At 49.1% G+C, this 26447-nt stretch overlaps 1 protein-coding gene across 4 annotated transcripts; it reads left to right on the top strand.

Annotated features, from left to right (window-relative positions):
• CWF19L1 (CWF19 like 1, cell cycle control (S. pombe)) lies at positions 1-26447 on the top strand. 4 transcript variants are annotated; one of them, XM_021713826.1, is made up of 14 exons: positions 31-56; positions 3957-4041; positions 4953-5031; positions 5854-5952; positions 8787-9001; positions 11713-11831; positions 14743-14827; positions 16447-16587; positions 17432-17543; positions 17984-18063; positions 22039-22248; positions 22914-23033; positions 23260-23357; positions 26020-26447. In XM_021713826.1, exons 1-14 carry the CDS (start codon positions 34-36, stop codon positions 26162-26164), a joined length of 1611 nt encoding a protein of 536 aa, XP_021569501.1. In that variant the 5' UTR covers positions 31-33; the 3' UTR covers positions 26165-26447. The 4 variants fall into 4 exon arrangements, with proteins under 4 accessions (XP_008059057.1, XP_021569501.1, XP_021569502.1 ...); XM_021713827.1 differs by lacking the exon at positions 22914-23033; XM_008060866.1 differs by lacking the exons at positions 3957-4041; positions 4953-5031 and having other exon boundaries at positions 1-56.

The raw sequence follows: 26447 nt of genomic DNA, 5'->3' as shown, positions 1-26447 counted from the left end.
AGGTGGTCGCCCGCTCCCCGGCCCTTCGGACGGATGGCACAGAAGCCGCTGCGCATGTGAGTGGCCTTGCCCGGGAGCCTGTGCGCGCGTGTGCGTGTGGGTGTGGAGACGGCCGGGGGTCTTTCGCACCCCGGGAGGGGACCAGGACCAGGCGGCAGGTGCAGGCTGCCGGGGAGCCCGGGTCACGTCGGAGCCCGGCGGGGATCGACCTTTTCTCCCGGCCGTTTTCGCCTTCGAGCGGGGACTCTTGGCGCCGGTCCCTGGAAGAGGTGGACGCTCCGGAGTGAGGCCGCCTCCGTCTTAGGCGGGCCTGGCCTCCGGCACGTCGTCTCCCGGCCGTGTCTCCCCTAGCCCCGGGTGTTTATTGACGCAAGTGCTTTCCGATGGGGCCCCGGGCGGTGGGCGGGGGAACAGGTAGGGACCCTTCCCTGGTGTCCCCCCCCCCGTTTTTGAGCTGGAGCCTCATTCTGTCGCCCAGGCTGGAGCGCAGGGGCACGATCATGGCTCACGGCAGCCTCGACCTCCTGGGCTCAGGCGATCCTTCCGCCTCAGCCTCCTTGAGTAGCTGAGACTACACGCCCAGCTAGTTTTTTGTTTTTTTGTTTTTGGTAGAGACAAGGTCTCACTGTATTGCCCAGGCTGGTCTTGGTCTTGAACTCCTGGGCTCAAGCAATCTTTCGGCCTCCCAAAGTGCTAGAATTACATATGTGTGTCACCACATTCGGCCATGACATTCTTTTTTTTTTTTTTTTTTTTTTTTTTTATCTGAGTCTTACTCCGTAGCCCAGGCTGGAGTACAGGGGCACGCTCCCGGCCACCGCAGCCTCGGCCTGCCGGGCTCAGGCGATCTTTCCGCCTCAGCCTTCCAAGTAGCTGGAACTACAGGCATGCACCACTGCGCCCCGGCTAATTTTTTGATTTATTGTAGAGATGAGGTTACGCCAAATTGCCCGGGCTGGTCTCGAACCCGCGGGCTCAGGCAATCCTCTCACCTCGGCCTCCCAAAGTGCTGGGATTATAGGCGTGAGCCACTGCGTCTGGCCTCCCTGGCACCCTTTTTTGGGGAGGAGTGGCGATGGGTGGTGAGGAGAGGACTGCGTTCAACACGGACTCGTGGAGAGCCGCGGTGGGCCAGGTGGGGTGGAAGCAGGTGGAGCTGCTGCTTCAGTGGAGAGCGTGTTCTAGGGGAACAGGCGGTGAAGAGACCAACCAGATGGATGTAAACAGGGTCGTGGTAAATGCTGGGAAGAAAAGGTTGGCAGTTCTGGGAGGGCGCACGAGGAGAGTGTTTTCTTCGGAGTCACAGTGAGGATCGCATCCCTGAATGGTAGGGACACGTTCTGGGAAACAGCTTGTTGGGTGACTTTGCTGCTGTGTGAACATCAGGAGTGTCCTCAGACAAACCTGGGTGGTCTAGCTAGCCTACACGCTCCTGGGCTGTGTGGTCTCGTCTGTTGCTTCTAGGCGCCAGCCTGTACAGCACGTGACTGTACTGAGTCCTGCAGGCAACTGTCACAAAACAGTATTTTTGTGTTTAAATACAGAAAAGGTACAGTAAAAATGTGACATAAAAGATAAAAAAAATAGTACACTGGGCTGGGCTCAGTGGCTTAGTCTGTAATCCCTGTATTTTGGGAAGCTGAGGCTAGTGGATTGCCTGAGCTCACGAGTTCAAGACCAGCCTGGGCCACTTGATGAGACCTCGTCTCTACAATAAATCAAAAATTAGCCAGGTGTGGTACTGTGCACCTGTAGTTCTGGCTACTTGGGGGGCTGTGGTGGAAGTGTCGCCTGAACCTAGCAGGTCGACGCTGGGGTGGCCGTGAGCGTGCCTCTGCACCCTAACCTGGGGAATGGAGTGAGACTCCAACTAAAAAAAGAAAAAGAAAAACAAAACAAATCAAAAACTATTTTGTTAAAAACGAAGCTACAAAGATACACATTGGCCTGGGGAGGAGGCACCTTATGACATCTAGGCCAGACAGTGGGCCTCTTAGAAACAAGGATAATTCCACTTGACAACTGCTTGACCGAAGTGCAAGTTCCTGTGGGAGCACTAGACATTAGTAAATTGTGTGAACTGGAGGTCTTCCTAAAAGAGGTGGAGCTCAAAAGACAAATAAAATGCCAGGCTCGGTGGCTCAGCCTGTAATCCTGCGCCTTTGGGAGGCTGAGGTGAGTGGATTGCCTGAGCCCGCGGGTTCGAGACCTGCCTAGGCAACTTGGTGAGACCTCATCTCTTAATAAATCAAAAAATTAGCCGGGCATGGTAGCGCGCGCCTGTAGTTCCAGCTACTTGGAAGGCTGAGGTGGAAGGATCGCTGGATCCCAGCAGGTCGAGGCTGCGGTGGCCGGGAGCGGCCACTGCACTCCAGTCTGGGCAACAGAGTGAGACTCCAACTCAAAAAAACCCAAAAAACTGTATGAATAGTATTTTTTATATGACAGAGCTTGCTCTGAAATGCTGTGACATGGGTTTTTGAGACTATTTTTTGATTTTTTGATTTTTATTGTAGAGATGAGGTCTCGCCAAGTTGCCCAGGCAGATCTCGAACCAGGTTCTTGAGACTTTGAGAAGGAAGTGACTTTCTGAGCCAGGCAGGAGGCTTCAGAGATGTGCTAGGCCTTGAAGAATGAGACAAACATAGACTCTGGATAAGCATAGGATTACTCTTAGGACTAATAGGAGAGATAACTGCCCCAGAGTGGCAGAGAGTGATCAGATTGACCTGGAGGAAACCTGGAGGAAGCCTGGAAAGGCTGATAGGGGTCTGTGGAAAGCTGCGGGGGATCCTCTGAATGTTTTTGAGGAAAGAACATTAAACCGATAGCTTTAGGTCGGATGGACGGGAAGAAGATAAGGCATTAGAGGAAGCACAAGCTTGTTCTCTGCTTTGTGTCTGATGCCAGATTTGTTGTGTTTCTTTGTCATTCTGCCTGTGCCATGCCAGGATGCTCAGCCCTGCGTATTCACACTGCTTCTCCCTCACTTTCTGTCTGACTTCCCTCCTCCCCTCCCCATTTTCATCAATTCTTCTTGTCGATGTTTTGCTTATAGTCTCCTGCAGACCATCTCACTGTTACTGAAACGATCTTTCTAAAGCAGATAAGATCATGTCACTACCCTGCTTGAAAACGTTCAGGGAGGTGGACGATACAAGTACACCCGAGAGACATGCTAACAAAACAATAAAATGATATTTCAAGGTGAGCTGAAAGACATTAAGAAAATGATTTGAGCTGTGGGAAAACTATACAAATCAGAATTGGAAAAATGCAGAAATGCTAGAACAAGTCACTTTTCAACTTAGGGCCAGTCCTCCCACCAACCTTAGCTGCCATTTTCTGCCTCCTGCCCTTAACACTTCACACAGATCTCCTCCTATAGCTGCTTTTTAATGAATTTATGATGACTGAGCAACTGAATTCATAATGAACCTTCCCTGAGGGTAAACTCCTTGAGGCTGGAACTGAGTCTTCCCCGGCTTCGTCCTCCTAACGAGCTGCTTGGCATGTTGTACTTAGCGTGTTGTAGGCGTCCAGTGCATGTTTGTCGAATGAATGACTGAAGCCCTGAGCTAAGACGGTGACAGTGGAAATGAGGACAGAATGAATGTGTGAAAGATGCTTGAAAAAAGGGGTTGGTGGGACTTGGTGACTAGCTGGGGGAATTTTGACTCTTGGTGATCCAGTTGGCGGTAGACCCATCCACAGAACCCAGGCATGAGGAGCAGCAGCCAGCTCGGTGTGGAGGACCTGATCCGCTTCGTGTCAGCGATGGCGGGTGAGGTGCTGGATGGCCTCGAGGAGTGCTGGTGGTTGCACGTGCTGAACCTCGCAAGGTCCCCCCAGAGACTGGCTCATGTACCTGCCAAATCTAGAAGACCAGGTGTGCCACCTCTGGCGGGCCCACAAGTGTTCCCTGAGTCGCTGTAATGCTCGTCTCTTGTTTGCAGCTTGGCTTGCGGAGATGTGGAAGGGAAGTTTGATGTTTTATTCAACCGAGTTCGAGCAATTCAGAAGAAAAGTGGAAACTTCGATGTAAGATGTTTTTTTGCTGAATTTAGTTTTACCATTGTAGTTAGACATCCTAAAGTCTGGGCTCCTTTACTGGTTTCCAGCCTTGTGAGACTGAGTTGCTTCTGTGAGCGTGGGGACTCAGTAGCAGTGGAGTCGGGGGAGGGGGTGGGTGGGGAGGAGGGGGTTATTCACTATAGACCTTTCATACTTCTTGAATCTGAATCTTGCTACTTTATCACTGTACAAAAAACTGGAGACAAACTAGGAAGACTTCCCTAGATGATTTTGGCCCCGGGCCTGGGAAGCACAGATCCGCTTGAGTATAGGGTATGGATTCAGTCAGCTGACATGTGTGCAGATGCTTCCCAAGTGGAGAGCCCTGTGCGAGCGTTACGTATGGGTCCAGCTGGACCGTAAACTCCAGAGAGCAGGGAGGATCCTGGGGGTGAGGAGCATTTGCTCGCTGGGCTAAAGGTTTGAGTAAAGACAATAGGCAGGAAGTGTGTTTCTTACGCCTGAGTCTCAGAGTGTCTAATGTTGTAAGTTTTGTAAGGCACGGGGATTCTTTCAAGGTCTGTTTCTCTGTATTTATATGCTTGGGAGGAGGAGGGTGGAGATTGCTGGAGGCGGCTGAGTGGGACAGGGGAAGTATGAGGAACACTTGGATTCTGACCTCTTAAAAAGTTGGGTTCCCTGTCTCCCTCTTCCCCATCTCCAACTTGAATTTGACAGCCAGTGAGCTAAAATTTAGTAATCGATAGAATTGCTGACTCTTAAGATTGCTGCTGAAGAATTGTGTATTGAAATTGCAAACTGAGAATAAACATTTGGTTTAAGGCCACTAAGTAGGATAATCAGTTGAATGTTGCTATCAATTGTGTACTGTTTGGTATTTAAAAATCTCATCTATCTGTTTAAAAAACTTATTTTAGCTGCTGTTGTGTGTAGGAAATTTCTTTGGCTCCACCCCAGATGCTGAGTGGGAGGAGTATAAGACTGGCGGCAAGAAAGGTACGAATCTATTTTTATTTTTAGCGAACGATTTGTTTTTTGAGTTGGAGTCTCACTCTGTCGCCCAGACTGGAGTGCAGTGGCCACTCCCAGCCACCGCAGCCTCGACCTGCTGGGCTCTGGCGATCCTTCCGCCTCAACCTTCCAAGTAGCTGGAATTACAGGCACGCGCTACCATGCCCGGCTAATTTTTTGATTTATTATAGAGATGAGGTCTTGCTGCCCAGGCGGGTCTCGAACCCACGCGGGCTCAGGCAATCCACTCACCTCAGCCTCCCAAAGGTGCGGGATTACATGCTGAGCCCCCGAGCCCGACTCTAACAGACTTTCAAGGGCTGCAGTTCTTGTCAGGTTGTTTTGCACGTGTTAATTATTTAGGAATTTCCCTTTTGAGCTCTGTGTTGAGCTAGGAAGAATGCCTGTCCTGACCTCTGTGTTCACATTTTGAATTTGGTTCAGTTTCATTCCAGAAGACAGTATTCTCCTAGTCTGGCAGGAACTGAATAAATACACCCAGTTTAAATACGTATCCCTTCCCCTTTCTGCTGATTGTGTTTTTCATTGTGGCGTGAGGACCCGTGTTGTTCTCAGCAGCTACCCTCCTCTTTAAGACGGGTGTCATCAGCTGGTGATACCATCGATAGTCCAGCCCCAGGGCTGGGTGTAGAGTGTCCTTGGTGGTGAGCTGCTATGAGGATTGCCATGGGGGGTGTGAGCGCCCGGTCTCTTGGCACTTGCTGTGAGTGCTTTTCCTCTGGAGAAGCAGGTCTGAGGTTCCAGAGCAGATCTGGTAACTGGCACCCCATCTGCTTCTCTCATTAGCTCCTATCCAGACGTGTGTGCTCGGCGCCAACAACCAGGAAACAATGAAATATTTCCAGGATGATGGGTGTGAATTGGCTGAGAACATTACTTATCTAGGTAAGTGGAGGTTTTTTCTGCTTGTATTGAACATAATATAAATATAGTGTTCTTGGGAATTAGTCTTGTAAGAAATTTTTGGCTGAATTTTTTTGCCATGACTGCCTGAGAATGAGGGTTAGAGGGATTTTTCCCCATATCTGTGTCTGTGCCCTTGGGACAGTGACATTCTTCCTTTATTGTCTCTCAACTTTCCCCAGCCCCCCTTTGATCCCACAACCCAGTACACACTCTTGGCCAACTAGAGGGATACGCTTCTTGTCTGTGTGTAGGGCATATTTAAGGTATACACTGTGTTCAGGTAAAGGCAGTTCCGCGTACGTGGCCCTGCCGTATAACCTTGCTAGGTAAGTATGCAGCTTACCTGTTTGTTAGGCTCCCAGCTAGTTACAGTTCTGCGTTTCACGCCAGTGTTTCAGCAGCTTAAGTTGTTAGTGCTCATCCCTTGGTTTGCTTTTCTTTCTCCTGTCCTTTTCCTGGTTCCAGGTACATTCTTCAGTTCCAGCATCACATTCCCTCCACACCCTGTAAATGCTTAGTGGTTCTTTTGATGCTTGACCGTTCTCAAAAGTCCCGTCCACTCGCTTTTGTCTCTCACCTGCTGTCCGTCGACAGAAACCCTCTTGATCATTCAGCTCACTTCCTCTTGGGCTCGTTCCTCTAGCAGCCTCTACCTGTCCTTTGCTATAAAGGCCCACCGCTTTCTCCCACCTCTGGGTCTTAGTCTCTCTCTTTCTGACTGTGGGCCTCATGTTAGCAGTCCCATCTTGCTGCAATTATGTGGGGCTCCTTTAAGCAAAAAACTGAGGGAGGGATTTTTGTTTGTTTATTATTCCTGTTTTAATATGGAGCACTTTATCAATTTGCATGTCCACCGTATGCAGGGCCATGTTCTTCTTCTCTGCACTGTTTTTTTTGTTTGTTTGTGTTTGAGTTGGAGTTTCACCCTGGAGTGCAGTGTCATGCTCACTGCCACCGCAGCCTCAACCTGCTGCACTCAGGCTGTGCTCAGGCGATCCTTCCACTTTAGCCTTGCAAGTAACTGGAACTACAGGTGTGTGCCACCATGCCTGGCTAATTTTTTGATTTGTTGTAGAGACGAGGTCTCACCATGCTGCCCAGGCTGGCCTCGAACCTGTGGACTCAGGCAGTCCTCTCACCTCAGCCTCCCAGAGTGCTGGGATTACAGGCATGAGCCACTGCTCTTGGCTTCTGCACCATTTCAATTTTAGTATGCGTGCTGCTGAAGCGAGCACTGTTTGTTTTTTTCAGTAGGAGTCTCACTCTGTCGCCCAGGCTGGAGTGTAGTGGCACGATCACAGCCACCACAACCTCGACCTGCTGGGCTCAAGTCATCCTTCCGCCTCAGCCTTCCAAGGAGCTGGAATTGCAGGCGTGCGCCACCATACCTAGCTAATTTTTTCATATATTGTAGAGATGAGGGCTCACCAAGTTGCTCAGGCTGGTCTTGAACCCCTGGACTCAGACAGTTCTCTCACCTTTGCCTCCCAAAGTGTTGGGACTACAGGTATGAACCGCCGCACTGCTGTTTTTAACTGCATTAGATGTGCCTTTTGAAATTCGGTTTTTGTAGATGTTAACATGGACCTGTCTTATGGCAGTTCTTGGTATAGTTTTTGGTTTTGGATTGAGAGCACGGCTGTAGATATTTGGCAGCCCTTTTACTCTATGAATTAGTGCCAGGAATGGAAAGGGAAGCTGAGGTACTTGGGTTTTTTCTATGAAACAGATTCTTTGGATTCAGGAGGAGGAGTGAGTGGTGAACTTGACGATGAGCATGTGCTTGTGAGCCTGAAGTGCTGGTGAGGCATTTGACATCTGTTTGGAAGTGACAGTTCTTTCGAGAGTGTCAGTGTTGAAGAGTGTTGGCTGTAGGGAGTTGGTCCCATAAAGATGAAGAATATAGCCGAGAGGGGGCTGTTGGGAGAGATGCAGACACTGTCAGGTGCACAGAATCTAAGTGTAGCGTGCGCAGTTTCAGGAGAAGAGGCCACTGATGAACACAGGGTGACAGGGACCTTTCAGAGCGTAGTGGGAGAGGTGAACTGCTTGCCGTGGGTTAATTAAGAGGTAAAGTACTTAGAGGGCACGGGCTGCTCTTTTCAGACATTCAGAACGGAGCGGGGGGAATTCTTAGTGTGTGTGTTCATTTCGGAGGATGAGTGCACGTGTCCTTTCCCACAGAGAAAGCAAGTTAAGAAGAAGACAGTCAGGAGATGAAAGGGCAGTGATGGTTGAGGGTACGTGGGCTGGAGGCGACGGGAGGGAGTGAAATCGAGGCTGCTCTCCTGGAGGAACTCTAGGGAGGAGGAGGTCTCTGGGCTTCTCTCACAGGTGCTCTTTCCAGATGTTGTTTGCCTTGGAGATTGCTGCCTGCCTAAGAGCACATCCTTCCCAGCCTGTGGCAGCCTTACAACTGTAACAGCTTTGCCTTCTCCTTGCCTTTTCCTGTTTCTGGGTGTCTGAGTTCTTCTAGGCCATGTAGAGTCTTCTTTAGAAGGCAAGAAACCTTTTAAAAAATCTTTTGCTTCCTCATTTTTTTCAGTGATATTTATGAGGCACCTGGCATCAACAGCCTGGCCCGTGGGCTTCCACAGCCTCCACGTGAGGGCTGCTCACACTACTGAGCAGGAATCCTGTGGTCGCCGCCCCATGTTGCCCAGGACAGCCAGAGGGGCCTCAGGAGAGCTCCTCCTCCAGGCGTGTACACACAGGGGCATGGGCAAGTCGTAGCAGGGGAGGTGCAGCACCGTGCTGATGGCGTTTCGTTCTGCAGTTTGGACTACAACTTGCTCGTTTTTCTTTGAACCCAGGTCGCAAAGGTGTCTTCACTGGAAGCTCGGGGCTGCAGATTGTGTACCTCAGTGGGACAGAGTCCTTGCATGAGCCCGTCCCGGGTTACAGTTTCAGTCCCAAGGATGTGTCTTCCCTGAGAACGACGTTGTGTTCCACCTCCCACTTTAAGGGTGTTGATATCTTGCTCACATCCCCGTGGCCCAAGTATGTGGGGACCTTCGGGAATCCTTCTGTGAGTAGCGCCTGTTCAGCTGGCATTTCTAAAAGCACGTTGCATGGCATAAGTGGGCTTGTGGCTCTTGCTCTTCATATCACATAATTTAGCCCTGGTACCTTTCACTAGAAACCTTTTGTGAAATGTTTTAGGAGTCTTAGAGCCATGTGATCTGACCAAAGCAAAAGCTATTTTACAGAAGTATGATTTGCAGATGACATTGCTGAAATCTTGACTACAAGTGAATGGTTTTTGGTTTTGTTTTTTTTTTAAATTGGAGTCTCTATTCCCCAGGCTGGAGTGCAGTGGCACAATCACAGCTCACCACAGCCTTGACCCCCTGGGCTCAGGTGATCCTTTCACCTTAGCCTCCTGATTAGCTAGGACTACAGGCACATATCATTATGTCTGATTATCTTTTTCATTTTTTGTAGAGACTAGATCTCACTGTGTTGCCCAGGCCGGTCTCAAACTCCTGGGCTCAAACGATTCTCTCACCTCAGCCTCCCAAAGTGCTGGAATTCCAAGCGTGAGCCACCACACCTGGCCCCCAAATGGTTCTTTTTTTGTTTTTTGTTTTTTGTTTTTGACTTGAAGTTTTACTCCATTGCCCAGGCTAGAGTGCAATGGCACGCTCATGGCCACCCCAGTCTCGACCTGCTGGGCTCCAGTGATCCTTCAGCATCAGCCTTCCAAGTAGCTGGAACTACAGGTGTGTGCTATGGGCCCAGCTAATTTTTTATTTATTGTAGAGATGAGGTCTCGCCAAGTTGTCCAAGCTGGTCTCGAATCTGCAGGCTCAGGCAGTCCACTGGCCTCGGCCTCCCTGAGCTTGACCCCGAATGGTTATTTATACTCTCTGGTTCAGGTGCCTCTTCTCAAGCCTTCCCTTACTTTGTTTTGAGGGTTCATTTTCAGTGAAGAGATTTGCAGGTAATGGCAGCTCTGCAGTTATGTTTTCTCCTTCTGTTCATATGATTACTTTTTAGCTATCAGAGTGTTTTTCAAAATGGAAGAATATTTTAAATTAGAATGTTTTTCAGAATGCCAAAAGCTGGCATTGAGGCTAGTGATCTAAAGATGAGGAACAAGGTATTGAAGACTTGGTACTTCGCTCGTGGGGAGGGACACTCTGGGACTGGGATGCACTGGAGCTCACTGCCGCGTTTGATCAGTAAGTGGTCTTGAAGAGTGAAACGCTGCCCTGGTGGAGACATGCCCTTGGGGAGGCTGTGTGAGGGCTGAAAGCACCAGCTGAGCTTCAGCGCAGGCAACTGTAGACTCATCTTGGAACTAGTCTCCGTGAGCAGGCTCGGGGCCATCTTGATCCAGCAGGGGGCCCTGGAGGCCACCCCCTGCCAGCCTTGGCACCGTGTGTCCATGGCCAAAAAGGCCCATGAGATGCCAGGCGTTGTCGAAGGGATGTTGCGGGGAACAGGGTCTGTGCACTCTTCCTTTCCACCAAACCGGTGGTCACTCCTCACCTGGAGTGGAACAGGCAGTGCTGGTGGCAACACAAGGACATAGAGCGAGGGAGGACCCTGGGGAGAGCTGTGGAGGTGCCGATGGCGGGGAGGGTCGCCTGTGGTGCTCTGCAAGGAAGCGTGAGGAAGTGAGGCCCCTTCCCTGGGGAGCCACAGGAGGACTTTGATCAGAGTTACAGATGGCCATGTCATTCCTTTATGCGGGAGACAAGCACAGTTCACTGACCCCTGAGATGCTACGACTGGCCTCAGGGCTGCTTCCCTCCCTGCAGCAGAAACCTGCAGGAAGCAGGCAGGAGACCAGAGAGGGGCATCTTCACTTAGTGGAAAACCGATGTGGGTCATTTCTTCATTTCCAGCGAATGCCTTCTCTGAGAATAGGGTTCACAAATAAGGTCATGGGTGAGAGGTCTGTCATGGGTTGTCATCAGAAGCTAGGAATGTGCTGGGGACAAGCCTTCATGTGCTTACAGTCTTCATAACAAGGGTGTGGGTCAGCCCTTCTGCAAGCTGCCACTCCTTGCTGAAGCACAATGAAGGATTCTATGCTGACGGGAAGAAGACCTGGAATGTTCTGTGCCAGATACCCTATGTGTCCCAGGGGCCCTGAAGCCTAGCTTTACTTTTGGTTTTCTGCATTGACCGACTATCTGAATTGTCAGAACTTCAGGTGCATTGCCAACTGGAAGCCCAGTTTGTGGTCCAGAGAGACAGCTTGTTTTCTTTTTCTTTTTTTTTTTTTTGAGTTGGAGTCTCACTCTGTCGCCCAGACTGGAGTGCAGTGGCCGTTCCCGGCCCCCACAGCCTCGCCTGCTGGGCTCCGGTGATCCTACCGCCTCAGCCTTCCGAGTAGCTGGAATTACAGGCGTGCGCTTCCACACCTGGCTAATTTTTTATTTTATTGTAGAGATGAGGTCTCGCCTGTCCAGGCAGGTTTCGAACCCACGGGCTCAGGCAATCCACTCACCTCAGCCTCCCAAAGGCGCGGGATTAAGGTTATAGTAATCTGTGTTTTGGGTATCAGCATGGAGTTACCTTTTGACCTCTGGCTTCCAGTAGTTGTTCCTATTTCTGCATTCCTCATAGTCCAGTTCCCTCATTTGCTGGATTTTTCTGACTGTGCACATCTTGCCCATGCTTGTGTTCTTGTGTAAATTTTAAGGGCATTACAAAATGTCTTCCTATCTCTTTGCATTGCTTGGTTACTCTTGGGTCTGTATAGGTGACTGAGCTTCTGTTTGCTAGGGAGACGTCGACACCAAAAAATGTGGTTCTGCTTTGGTCTCCAGTCTTGCCACAGACCTGAAGCCAAGATACCATTTTGCTGCTTTGGAAAAGACCTACTATGAGAGGCTTCCATATCGGTGAGTACTTCAGGACAGTCGTTTCATTTTCTTTGGCTTTTTGAAGAATTTGCCCGGGATCTTCTGTGCAAACTGCCTTTGTTCATTTTTAGCCATCTAATGCTTCAGTTCCATTTGGCCAGTCAGGCACTGGAAGGCAAGACTGTCAAGTCGTTCAGCTTCTCTGAGTGTGTTCCCTAACTTGAAATTCAAGGGATTGGACTCTGAGACCCCTGCAGGTTTACAGGTCTGCAGGAACAATACTGTTTAATTATTGTAGCTCTTTCTATGGTCTTGAAAACTCAGATCTCAGTGTGATCACTTTAGAAATATTTCAGTTTGAGAAGCAAGAACTTGTGTCAGTTTTTTCCTTTTCAGGGCTGGGCATGCTCGTGCAAGGCCTGTAGTCCCAGTTTATGAAAACATAAGGAAAAACATGAGTTTTCTATTGCTGTGTAACATATTACCACCAACTTTGTAACTTAAGACGTACTTATGACCTCACGGTAGCTTGACAGGTCTCCCTGGGCTAAAATCATGGTGTTGGTAGGATGCATTCTTTCCTCTGAACACCTTGCAGAAGTGTCTTTCGTGAATGCGTGTAGTGACTAGTGCAGTGGAGACACCTGCCGACACTGTCCACTAGTAAGCTGTCTAGCGTGGGAGGCAAAGTCCCTGCCATAATCCCCAGAGCCTGCCAGTGCGTCCGCTTGCACAGCAAAGGGGAAAGCGAAGTGGCAGATGGACTCCATCAGCTCGGCAGTAGCTGGCTGCTGGCCTCTGGACAGGGAGATGGTCCTGGATGCCTGGGGGGACCCACCACAAGCATGAGAGTCCACAAAAATGGAGAGGTGTGCAGATGAGAGTCCACAGGAAGAATGCCTGCAGGCGGTTGGAGTGGTGAGAGGAGTCAGCCTGCCGCTGCTGGCTTGGGTGGAGCCAGGGGCAGGCATGTGGTGGCCTCCAGAAGATGGAGAAGGAGATGAACGCTGCCCTGCAACCTCTGAAAAGAATACTCCCCACCAACACCTTGATTTTGGCCCAGGGAGGCCTGTCAGGCTACCTGAGATCATAAATATGTCCTGTTTAAGTTACAAGTTGGCAGTAATGTGTTGCAGCAATAGGAAACTGATATTGCAGGGAAACTGCAAGGATAGATAGAAAGTTGGAAGGACATTTCCCTTGTTTATCTTAAATATTGTTTATGAAGAATGCTACCCCGGATAGTGGTTTGTTTTTTTTTTCGGTTTGTCGTCCATGGTGGAATGCAGTGGCATGCTGATGGCTACCGTGGCCTCGAGCTGCTGGGCTCAGGTGATCCTCCTCAGCCTCTCAAGTAGCTGGGATGACAGGTGTGTGCCACCACACCCAGCTAATTTTTGATTTTTTGTAGAGGCTAGGTCTTGCCATGTTGAATATAAAAGACATATTTGTGTATTTATATAAAATGACTTTGTGCTACATAACAAAAATAAAATCTGTCATGACAGACTCAGGAAATTTTTGTAGCATGAGGAAAGTAAAGGACTGTAAGGATTGACATCTGTATTTTTCATGGTCATCTCACTAAAAGTTATATGTATGTCTGTGTATCTATCTGTCTATCCATATATATGTGTATATGTGTATATATTTATAAAATACCATAAGCTTTTTAAAAATTACAGCTAATAGTTACTCGTGTAGAATACTTTTTTTTTTTTGAGTTGGAGTCTCACTCTGTCGCCCAGACTGGAGTGCAGTGGCCACTCCCGGTCACTGCAGTCTCGACCCGCTGGGCTCCGGCGATCCTTCCGCCTCAGCCTTCCGAGTAGCCGGAACTACAGGGGTGCGCTACCACGCCCGGCTAATTTTTTGATTTATTGTAGAGATGAGGTCTCGCCAAGTTGTCCAGGCGGGTCTCGAACCCGCGGGCTCATGTAGTCCACTCACCTCAGCCACTCAAAGGCGCAGGATTACAGGCTGAGCCACCGAGCCCGGCTTAGAATACTTTTAAAACAGAAAAGCTCAAAAGGGTATTTTGGCATATATAGTTTGCATATTTTTTGGTGTGACATACTCATATATTTTTCCTAGAATAATGAAGTCATACTATATATTACTACTTGAGACATGTTTTTTCCATTTGGAATATATTTATTTTTAGTTTTTATTGTTTTAACTTTTTATTACACAGAATAAGAGGGGGTGGGGTGCAGTGGACCCTCATGTCCCCCTCACTCAGCTTTAGCAGTTACCAGCATTTTGCCAATTTCACAACTCTTTTTTTTTTTTTTGAGTTGTAGTCTCACTCTGTCGCCCAGGCTGGAGTGCAGTGGCACACTCTCAGCCACCACAGCCTCGACCTGCTGGCTCAGGTGATCCTTCTGCCTCAGCCTTCCAAGTAACTGGAGCTACAGGTACACACCACCACTTCTGGCTAGTTTTTTGATTTATTGTAGAGACAAGGTCTTGTCATGTTGCCTGGGCTGGTCTCGAACCCTTGGGCTCAGGCAGTCCTCTCGCCTCGGGCTCCCAAAGTGCTGGGATTACAGGCATGAGCCACTGCGCCCGGCTTGATTTCTTGTGAGATGAGGTCTCACCAAGCTACCCAGGCCGGTCTTGAGCCTGTGGGCTCCAGCAGTCCTCTTGTCTCTGCCCAAACTGCTGGGACTACAGGCGTGAGCCACCGTACCTGGCAATTTCACAACTCTTAAAGCCAAAAGTTGGAGTTTTCATGCTTTTCGGAGACACGATTGCATCTTTTCCTAACACAGCCTTGGGAGGTCAGGATTGCCACCCACTTTCTGGACAGGGCCTTGTCTGAAGTCATGTGACTTGGGGTGGACTCAGGGCCTCTGCTCTTCCCATGCTCTGTGGAGTCTCCATATTTTGTGATAGCATTTCAAAAGTGGAAGTGTTGGTAACCTGTTGTCTCTCACATATATTCTAGAAACCATATTGTTCTACAGGAGAATGCACAGCATGCCACCCGGTTCATCGCTCTGGCGAATGCTGGAAACCCAGAAAAGAAGAAGGTAAGGATTTGCATCTGGTGGTTGGCTACCATTCGTCATCTGCCTGGTAGAGGCTTCTCTTTCCCAGCTTGGTGTTCACATCTTCTCTTCTCCCCGCTGGAAGGTCCCAGCAGCTTCAGCAACGCTTTGCAAAGATCTAGCGGTGAGAGGTCAGGTTTCTTTGGTTCCTTTGTAGGAAGTTTCAGAGAAGTATTTGGGGAAACAGGCCCAGTGGAATAGAGGCAGAATATCCAATGAGCGGCATTCCTTTCCTTCTACCTCCATGCAGGTATCTCTGGGTATCTGGGAATTTGCCCTCAGAGGTATTCTTGCTTGCTGCTGATAGCACCTTCATTTGCTGAAATAATTAAATCTCCCCAAGGACTTACCTAAGTCTTCCTTGGCTTGGGGAAACCTTCATGATACCTGGAATCTAGCTTTGTTGTGGAAAACAGTGCAGGTGGTGAAAGAAAAAAGTAGTTGGTTTTTTTCAACTTTCCTGAAAGCATTTCTGATTTTTCAGGGCCCAAAACAGCTTATCATGGATTACGGCAGCTATAATCAGAACACTTTTACAAGTGCGAAACAAATAGGCGAGTAAATAATCTGAAGATTATTGTACTGCAACATGCCACAGATAGCGTGCATTCAAAAGAAAAGCAATTACATACTTTGTTTTCTTTATGTTAAGCTTTTCAGTCCAGTTCTTTGCAAGTTTAGATTTTGATTTTTTTCTTATTTCCTTTTCAAACTGACTAGCACTCAGTATTTTCAGTCTATTTTTTTACTCTCAGGGACACATTAACCTCAGCCAGAGGCAACTCAGACTTCAGTTAAAGGGTATACATATTTTTTAATTTGGCAAGTACTATTAAATTCACCTAGAAATTTTGTTCCAATATATATACCCCTACCAGCAATGTGGTTTTTTCCCTCCACGTTTTCACTGGATAGTGTCAAATTGTTATTGACGATTTTGCCAATCTGATAGATGAAAAATGGTGTATAATTGTTACTTAATTTGCATTTCCCTGGTCAGTAGTAAGTTCACAGACCTATTTCTATCTTAACTTAAGTTTTTAATATGTGTGCCATTAGTTCAAGATTCTGGATACTTACATGAATGCTTGCTTCTTTGCTGGCTAGCCCCTAAGGAAATTTTATCAGTGTGTGTAGCAGAATTGGTATAATATCAGAGACAGAAATCCTACATTGTCCAATTGTAGTTTTCATTGGGTAGGAAGAATGGCAGTGCAGTGATTCTGTTGACAAAGTACATAGAGATAAAGGACTCGGAGATGGAGCAGTTCGTTTTCAAGGGTGACAGAGAAAGTCCCTCTGGGCCTTGTAGTGACACTTTGCCCTCCGAGAAGAATTACAGTTCCCTGTCTGGCTGAGACCCCCTGGTTTGTGTGAGGACTGGGGCTTCGATTTGATGCTCATTTCTTCTTCAGCCCTTGGTTCACCCCCGCAGAGGCCACTGAATTTGCATTTGATTTACTGTGAGCCACAGGAGTGCTGGTTGCTTTTTTAATGTTACTGAATTTCAGATGTTTCTGTGAAATCTTTATAGTAAAATAGGTTGATTACGTTTAGATAAAACAGTATTTTTCCTAATGTTATTTCTTTTTTCTCTTGAGTATCTTTATGCATTCAGTATTGTGCCCATGAAACTGATGGATGCAGCAGAACTGGTAAAACAGCCTCCAGACGTCACAGAAAACCCTTACCGAAAGCTGGGGCAGGAGGCATCCGTAGGAAAGCCAATTCCCGCCCCTGCGGTATGTCCTGGCTGAGGGGTGGGCTTTTCTGGGTGGGATTGCCCATTGCGTGTGCGTTTTCCCTGATTATAGTTTAGTACTTAAGGCAGGTTTAATTCTTAGAATCTAAATCTTTTTTTTTCCTACTAAGTAAGCTCAGTGCTCTTTATTGTAGTTTGGAGTTTACAGTTTCATATGTGAAATCTTTCTTTTTCCAACCTTGATCATAGCTTGGGATGACAGTTTTGTTTGCTAGGTCTTTCCCTGGCTAAAGCGATGATCTGTTTTTAGCTCTTCAGGCAAGGGTCTAGCCACTGGCCAGCAGTGTAGTTGGTGGTTTTATTGCTAGTCAAGAAATAAGATTCACTCTGAGGAAACTGTAATAGCAGATTTTTCTGAAATTAATTTTTCTCCTACTAAGACTAAGACTTTCCTTGCTGGTCGGCTTCCTCAGACTTCTATTCCCTTGTGAGCAGCCTTCTCATGTCTTTACTTAAAGCTGAATCAGACTTTTTTGATCTGTGAAACTGTGGGACTATGCCATGTTCTTACTGAGAGAAAAAGGAAAAGGGAGTCCAGGTGGGCCCATTTTGTTCTGTTTTAGGCAAGAATTGCTCTGCTCTGTAATGTGCATTTTAACTTGTTTGGTCCAAAGAGATGAAATTGGCAGTGGTTTGGGTAAGCATTACCCGGTATCACTGTGAGGCCTCAGGCTGGGAAGATACTTTGCTTCCCAAGGACAGGTGAAAGGGCTGAGGGAAAGAGGGACCCGATGTGGCAGGGAGGCTTGCTTGTGTGTGCAGGCCTAGCTGCATAACTGAGGCTAGTTGGATAATGTTTACTCTTCTGCCTGTGGCCATTCCAGGAAGAATCGGCCTGTCAATTTTTCTTTGATTTGAGCGAAAAGCAGGGAAGGAAGCGTTCATCCACAGGCAGAGATAACAGATCTCCTCACCCAAAGCAGCCTCGCAAACCTCGTAAGTACCCTGGTTCAGAGGTCTCCCAGGTGAACACACCCCCAGTTTCAAACAAGACGCTGACTTGGGCAGGGGGTCAAGTCAAGGCCACATGTCCAGCCAGTGGCACAGGTGGGACTGAAATTGGGCTCCTGACACCCAGTCAGTGTCTGTCATGGCCACCTGTTGCCAGCGACATGTTGCTTTAGTCAAGATGTGATCATCCAAGCAGGGGTCGCCCACCTACTCTGTACATCGGTTACAGATTCTGAGCTTTTCTAGTGGAGACTTAATTTCTTTGAAAGTGGTGACGGGGGGGACACAGTGAGGAGGGCAGCGGGCCCCGGCCTTTCTGGCTGCAGTGTGCACAGGATACAAAGCTCTGCCAGGGCTGGCTTCTGTGGGGCAACTGGGCTGCAGTGTGTGGACCGTGGTAACACCTGGCTTTCTTCCACATGAAGCTCCGCCTCCAGGACCCTGCTGGTTTTGCCTGGCCAGCCCTGAAGTGGAGAAGCATTTGGTGGTCAACATTGGCACGCATGTGAGTCACGTCCACAGCCCTTTGACGGAGAAGGAGGTGCCTGTTTGTGTTTTACTGGCTTTATTGAGCTATGGCATTTGCCCATTTTAAGTGTGCGAGTCCCTGACATCTAAGTCAGCTGACTGAGTCGTGCCACCATCGTGTGATGCCGTTTGAGAACATTTCCATCACCGCAGTACGATCCCGAAAGCACTTCCAGTTGATCCCTGTTCCTACCCTCAGCCCCAGGCAGCAATTAGTCCCCTTACTGCCTACTTAGGTTTGCCTTTTCTGGACATTTGTTACCAATGGAGTCATACAATACGAGGCCTTTTGTGCCTGGTTCTTTTACTTTGTGTGATCTTCTTGAGGTTCGTCCATGCTGTAGCGTGTGTCAGTGTTTTGTCCCTGTTGTTGCCAGATTGCATTCCATTGTATGAATACACTTCATGTTATCTGTATCCATGCGTCAGTCGGTGGACATTGGGTTGTTTCCCCTTTATGCTATTAGGAATGATGCTGCTATGAGACATTTGCACGCAAGTGTCTGCATGTGTTTTCTTTTTCTTTTTCTTTTTAGTTTTAAAACTATTAGGGAGAGAAAGGGAAACATGTTTTCATTTCTTTAGCTTTGACACCTAGGGATGAAATTGCTGGGTCACTTATGTCTAACTTTTTAAGAAACTACCAAACTGTTCTCCAAAAAGACCACAGCAGCTTATATTCCCACCAGCAATATATGAGGGTTTCTGTTTTTCCACATCCTCATCAATGCTTCTTACTGACTATAGCAACAGCCAGTTTTCCAAGATAGCTCCCCTCTTTCCTCTCTCTCTCATAAAAAAATATGGTTCTCCTGGGGTGATGCTTTCATATACTTCTTGAACTTGCTGTATGTTTAGTCTGTACTACTTGAGAGTAATGAGTTGCTTTTGTTAACTACTCACCATTTAAAACAGGGATTTTCTTCACCTTAACAAGATAGCTTTCTGTTGATTATATGCTTATGTTGGGTTAAAAATGTTGATATTTTGGTCGGGCTTGGTGGCTCAGCCTGTTATCCCAGCACTTTGGGAGGCCGAGGCTGATTGCCTGAGCCTGCAGGTTCAAGACAGCCCAGGCAACTTGGTGAGACCTCATCTCTACAATAAATTAAAAAATTAGCTGGGCGTGGTGGCACATGCCTATAGTTCCGGCTACTTGGAAGGCTGAGGTGGAAGGATTGCTGGAGCCCAGCAGGTCAACGCTGGGGTGGCCATGAGTGTGCCACTGCACTCCAACCTGGGTGACAGAGTAAGACTCTAACTCCAAAAAAAAATTGTTGATATTTTTATAAAGTTTAAGATGTAGAAATGAGCTTATTGATTTTTATCCAGCATTATGTAATACTGGGAACTGATTCACACTCCCTGATCACATCAAAGACTTAAAAGATACATTCTCACTTTTGCCCAGTAGTAGAGGATGTAGCTTTCTAAGGACAAGAATACCCATATTCACAGTCCTGATGTGAGTATTTGGGAACCCAAGATAATGACAGGAAGGTTGCTTGGGAAGCACTGAATTAGACTGAGAACTGCATGGCCTTAAGATTTTCTTCAGGCTGTTGCAAGTCCTTGTGAACTGAGTGTATCTCACAGGAAAGTCATTCTGTTTCACATTTCCCTGGTTCTTTCACTTGAGTAGGGCTCAGTTAGACATTAAATAATACCATTCTTTGATCCTCATTCCCTGGGTTTCCTGTCGGCCATTCAGAGTGAAGAAAGCTTGATTTTCAGCACAATAGCCACCCATGACTAGGATCGGATGTTCCCCAAGGCTCCTGAGGAAAATATTTACAAACTGCTTTTGCTGTGGTGTGCATGTGTCCCCCGTAGTTCACGTGTTGGAAACGTAATACCCCGTCCTCATGGATACATCAGTGTTATCACTATGAGCAGGTCGGTCCTCATGCCAGTGGCTGCGTGGAAGGCGAGTTCAGCCCTGCTTGTTTCCTCGCCGTCGCCCCCCTTGCCCTTCCGCCACGGGTGATGCAGTGTGGAGGCCCTCGGGGCCGGTGCGGGCGCCATGCTGTTGGACTTCCCTGCCTCCGGACCAGCAGCCAAGTACGTCTTGTCCATTGCGGAGCACCCAGTCCCTGGTGCTCTCTGGTGACAACCCGGGACGCTGCAGGACAGCCTCTTGGAGGGCAGTTTCTGCAGGCAGGCGCTGTCATCCATGCTGCATTGATTTGTCTTCATTTTGGTTTCCGAGGGTGACTTTTTCCTCCACTCATCCTGACAGTCCGAGGGCCCGTTCTGTGGCGAGAGGATTGCCTGAGTCCAGGGGTTCAGACCACCCTGGGCAACTTGGCAAGACCTTGTCTGTAAAATAAATTTTAAAAAATTACCTGGGTGTGGCACACTCCTTCCAAGTAGTTCCAGCTACTTGGAAGGCTGAAGCGGAAGGGTCACCTGAGCCCACAGGTCAAGGCTGCACTCCAATCTGGGTGACAGTGAGACTCCAACTCAGAAACAAAAAGGCATTGCAAAACTCATGCTGCTGACTTGTGGGAGAAACGATCATTCAGGACCTGTTTCTCCATTGTTAGAGATAATTCAAGTGTAGAGCAAATTAATTAGAGGACAAGAGATTGCAAGATGAGGAGACTGGGACGTGGGAAACTATTCACAGGGCCTGGAGGGGAGCCGCTTAGTTCAGGCTTCAGGTGTGTACCGCACAGTATAGCAGCTGAGGTCTAGACATACACAGTGGGAGATGGTGATTATTTTAAAAAATGTTTTCATGCCCATGAGGTTTGGATAAATTTTAGTCTTATGGAAAATGAACTCTGTTACACCTGTAATCCCAACCCTTTGGGAGGTAGAAGTGAGAGGACTGCCTGAGCCCAAGGATTCAAGACCAGCGAGGGCAACTTGGCGAGACCTCATCTCTACAGTAAATCAAAAATTAGCCAGGTATGGTGCTGCACACCTGTGGTTCCAGCTACTTGGAAGACTGAGGTGGAAGGATTGCCTGAACCCCGCAGGTTGAGGCTGCGGTGGTTGTGAGTGTGCCACTGCACTCCAGCCTGAGCCACAGTGAGACTCCGACTCAAAACAAGGGAAAAAACAATGAACGCTGTCAGTGCGCTCAGCCTTCTCTGCCAAGTCAGGCCGGGACGGCCATGCTGCAGTTTGCTTCCAGGACCTGTCCTGCCGTTCTGTTGGAGATGAGAAAGAAACAGCCCCTTCCTTCAGCCTTGCCTCTGACCGACCATACTCGGGTGTATTTGGATTTTCTCCCTGAAGTGCCTGGGTTTGCCTGCTTCGGTGTTCACTGGGCCCTTCTGTGTTCACCCACAGCGGCTTCCCTTCTAGGAGCTTCTGGTACAACAGTCCTGCACGTTCTAGTTTTCATGGAAATGCTTTCTGTTGCTATCCAGGCCGCCATCCACTGCTGGGAGCCATCCTTTCCGCTTCCTTGGATGCATCTGAGTTTGGGTTTTCCCTGCCTTCCACCCTGTTACATTGTATGTTTGCTCTCTGAGTTCAGTCAGCAGCTTCAGGCCAATCGAGTCGTTTGAGCCTTTTTTGTGAGCCCAGGGGTATAACTGAGACCAGGGGATGGGCCAGTGGTCATTTTGAAATCTGTGGTGTTACCTTGTGTGGCTAAGCCCACGTGACTGAAAACCTGTTTTAAAGTGTGGAGCTGGGGAGGGCAAGCCCGCCTGTTTCCGCCCAGCCTCTTCTACTCCACACGCTGGAAGCCCAGGGACTGCTTGACGCCCCTCCCGGCTCGTCTGCTGCCAGTCCCTTGCTACTTGCAGGGAAATTGGTCGTGCCTCACCCCCCCCTTCAGCACACACTGCAGAGCGCTGTTGCCACGGCCTCTAAAAGCAGACTTTGAAAGCTAGAGAGTTTCTGCGAAGAGCCCGAGAGCCCTTCTCCCTGTACCCTTGGGCCTACCCGTCCGTGTGCAGCTCTGACGTCTCTGTTCTGTGTGCTGTGTCCTCAGTGCTACCTCGCCCTGGCCAAAGGAGGCTTAGCCGAGGACCACGTCCTCATCCTGCCCATCGGACACTACCAGTCGGTGGTGGAGCTCTCGGCGGAGGTGGTGGAGGAGGTGGAGAAGTACAAGGCTACGCTGCGGCGGTTCTTCAGGAGCCGCGGGAAGCGGTGCATTCTGTTTGAGAGGAACTACAGGAGCCATCACCTCCAGCTGCAGGTGGGTGCTCTGTGCTCAGGGACCTGGAAGGTGCTGCGGGAACCTTCCGAGTGGGAAGTGAGTAGTTAAAGAACGGTTAATTTGAGTTTAATGGCTACAGTGTTGAATGTGAACTTTCCCGTTAATATTTAAAGAAGGCTCTCTTGAGAGGTTAAAGAGCGTCTGCTGATAACCCCAGAGATTTCACGGGGAAAAGCGTGGTCAGCGCAAGTGAACAGCAAGATGGTTCCTTGTTGAGGAAGGGACTGGGCCATGGAGGAAGTTCCCAGGGAGATGGGTCCTGGCAGGAGGAGCTGGCGGGGAGTGTTTTGCTGCTGTTGAGTGTCGATGGGAGTGTGCTTGTCGTGGTGGTGGTTTCTTTTTGGCGCACTTGTTCAGTTTCCAAGTGGGCCTGACTCTGCCACATACATGACACTGGAGCTGGCGAGGCTTGTGACCGAGGCGTCTCTCAAGCTCTCTCTGCACCACATGGGCTCCCACACGTGGCGCGTGGCGCCATCCCATAAGTTTAAGTCCGACCAGACAGGCTGCCTGGGCCTGTCTGGCCTGAGGAGAGGCTGTGCTGAGGGGCGCGTCTCCACCCCTGTGATGGGTTTGCCACTCCTGAGACCGAGCAGGCGCTTCCGATGCGGGACCCGCACACAGGACTTCTAACCCCGCCCCAGGTCATTCCTGTGCCACTCAGCTGCTGCGCCACCGATGACATTAAAGACGCCTTCGTCACCCAGGCACAGGAGCAGCAGATGGAGCTGCTGGAAATCCCAGAGCACTCTGACATCAAGCAGGTGAAGCTGGAGGGGGTGGTAATGTTCGGGAGAACCGTGGTCTGGTGTGGCACCGTGAAGGACTCCAGAAGTGTGCGGCAGGCAGTGGACAGTGCAGACCACAGGGTGTGGATTAGACTGGAGGCCAAGAGGCATCACCGTGAAGTCAGGGCCTTCCCGGGAGCAGCAGGAAGCCCGACGTTCCTTAACGCTTCATTGTGTGTCCCCATACGACTGTTTGCTTTAGATTGCACAGCCAGGAACAGCATATTTTTACGTTGAACTTGACACCGGAGAGAAGCTTTTCCACAGAATCAAAAAGAGTTTTCCTTTGCAGTTTGGAAGGTTCGTATGTTTTTCCTTTCGATGTATTTTCACTAGCCCTATTGTGAACAAAGTGGTTGATAAAAGCCAAACAGCAAACGGCACTTGCCCCAAAGGGAGCAGGGGTTTTGAGACACGTGGGAATGTAGCTGAGTGACAGTCAGGTCAAGCAGAATGTGAAGCGTCCATGCCAGTGTTTGGGGGACTGGGTGCTGTGGACATCGGGGGAAGAGAGCTCGTTTCTGCTCGGTGACAGGCTTCCTGAGGGTTGACGCCGAAGCCGAGAGAAACGTGTAGAGGGTAGTGGGGCCTTCCAGGCAAAGGAAGTGAGGTGCTCTCATGAGCTGAGCGTGTGCTCTGTGCAGGCCTCGTGCTAAGAGCTTTCTGGGCATCGCCTCGTTCAGTCTTCACAAGGCAGGTGCTGTCACCCAGATGAGCGGTGCTGGAAATGCTCATACTCCTGGGCCGTCGTCACTGGCCGGCTGTGGCTCACGTGGCGGAGGACTGAGTTTCCGTTTCTTGGGTTTTGGGTTTTTTAACATACTTATTTTACTTTAAAGGTGTGGACACAATTCAGGATTAGGTATACAAGTGGACATCGCACAGGTGAAGTTTGGGCCTCCTTTGGTCTCCTCTTGCCTGCTTTGAGACCAGGCACCCTTATGGATGTTGTGTGGCCCCCCCCAACTGAGTTTTAATTGAATTTTAATCAGCTGGAATGTAAGCTAGTGGCTGCCGTGTTGGATCGCGGCTCCCAGGGGTTCGAGAGCTTGTCGATGGTCATACAGTGAGAGGTCCAAACCCAGACCTGCTGGGCCCCGGGACTTGAGGGCTTAACCTTGTTGCTCCGTGGTGTTCTAGCAGCCTGGGGTGGGCTTCATTCCAGCCTCTCGTGTCAGGCATAACACGACTGCAGACTCACACAGGGAGTTGCAGAGGGGAGGCCAGTGAACACGGGAAGCTGCTGGCAAGAAGAGGAGGGTGGAGGGGAGGGCACAGGTGCAGAGACAGCAGCTCATGCTGGTGTCTGGGTGTGCTTGACACCCAGGTGTGTCTGCAGTCATGCACTTCTGTCTTCAGTGTCCATATCGGCATCTGTTGCTAAGGCAGCACTTTTTTCCTACTTAGAACTGGGCTTTGAGTGAACTGTGGATCCCTTCCAAACTAACCTAGAAGGCATCCAAGATAGTTCCCTGTTGGACAAGTCCAGTACATGTAGTTGTCTACATTTTCTTTTTTGGTTGTTTTGAGACAAGGTCTCAGACTGGAGTGCAATGGTGTGATCACAGCTCACCGCAGCTGCCTCCTCCTGGGCTCAGGTGATCTTTCTGCCTCAGCCTCCCGAGTAGCTGGGACTACAGGCATGCACCACCATACCTGGCTAATTTTTTTATTTTTGTAGAGATGAGGTCTCGCTATGTGGCCCAGGCTGGTCTTGAACTCCTGGGCTCAAGTGATTCTTCCTCCTTGGCCTTCAAAAGTGCTAGGATTACAGGCATGGGCCACTGCGCCCGGCCTACATTTTCAAAAAGAGAGCTGTCAAATGGGAACACATGTGTTATGAGCTCCAGACACCTGACATGATCTTTTTGTTGTTTGACTTAGCAACATGTGGATATGGACACTGACGACAGAAGTGCATGATTACAGATAACGCCTAGGCATGTAAAGCCACACAGAATGGTTTTGTGCTCATGAGAGTTGTATTTTCAATCTTGAGTGTTTTTCACAATACTAATTATAATTATATTGCATTTCCTAGTTCACAAAATACTTGAAATGGCATTTTTTCCCCCCAGCTGTATAACAAGGGTGGTTCTTTCTTCACTTTACATCTGAAAGAGTAGGATCAAAGTTTGCCCAGGGAGGTAGAAGCTGAGCTTGGGTTCTTTGACTTTTAGAGACTTGTGTGCTTTGTTCTACCTCTTCTTCCTACTATGGAAGTGGGAAACGAGCCATGTAGCATCATTTCTGGTGTGTCAGAATAAGTAGATAAACTGGAGCCGTCGAGGGCAGCTTGCGGGTGTGCAGTTATTCTTTAGTCCTGAGACTCAAGTCCTGAGTTGCTTAGTTGACACTGAACTCGGGCCGTTGGGCCCGGGTCCTCTAGAAGGAGTGTCGGGGAGCCTTGGCCAGAGTGGGTGTGGCACCAGTGTGGCTCTGCGCTTGCCCTCCACAAAGTCAGGGTCTCGTTAGGATGACCAGACTACACAACTAGGGTAAGGCTTTGTTGTGCTGTCTCCAGACCTCACAGGAACTTGGAAGGCGGGAGCTCTTACTTGCATTTCAGTGAGGAAGTCAGGACTCAGATGAAGCAACCTGGCTACGTCACAGGTGACTAGTTGCGGGGCCGAGGATGGAGCCGTCTCTGATCTTTCTTACACCAGGCCCTGTCCTCTTTGTGCTCTGCCATGCTGCTTCTCTGAGTTCCAGTAATGTTCCATGCTGTTCAGGAGTGGGAGAAGGAGATGGAGTTTGAAGGGTCAGGAAGGTGGTCAGTCTGAGCTGGGCATGATTCTGATAGCTAGGATGGCAGAGATGGCGCTTGGCAGGAGAGCAGTTAGAGGAATGTGCACCTCTTCTTTGGGTGATGTTGAGAGCTCTCTGTCTGGAGAAGGATGGAGGGAGAATGGGGTTTTGTTCTGATACTGTCCATGTTGACTTCTTGGTGCTCTTTCTGCAGGGAGGTCCTGGCTAGTGAAGCCATCCTTAATATTCCTGACAAGTCTGACTGGAGGCAATGTCAGAGCAGCAAGGAAGAGGAGGAGACCCTAGCTCGTCGCTTCCGGAAAGCCTTTGAACCCTTTGACTTCACTCTGGACGAGTAAGCAAAGAGAAGTATGCTTTATAAACTTCACAGGAAGCGGCAGAAGCCTGCCTTTGGAGACTAGTCTCCCACGAGGACTGTTTCCTTGCCTCTTTTTCATGCGTTCCCACGGAACTTGTCTGCAACAAGGGACCCAACAGGGACTGTTGCAGGGGAAGAGTCATTCTCGGATGAAAACCCTATGGTAGAAGCATGTCTCATTCAGTTCCAAGAACAGCTTGTGTTTATCAGCATTTTCTAAGCCCTTTAAACTAGCAAATAAAACCCAAATGCTTTTCCATGGT

This window comes from Carlito syrichta, unplaced genomic scaffold (genome assembly GCF_000164805.1).
Source record: "Carlito syrichta isolate Samal-C Ts95f unplaced genomic scaffold, Tarsius_syrichta-2.0.1 Scaffold304751, whole genome shotgun sequence".
NCBI classification, from domain to species: Eukaryota; Metazoa; Chordata; class Mammalia; order Primates; family Tarsiidae; genus Carlito; species Carlito syrichta.
Note: the sequence above shows the minus strand (reverse complement) of the source record. Positions and strands in the feature narration are given on the sequence as shown.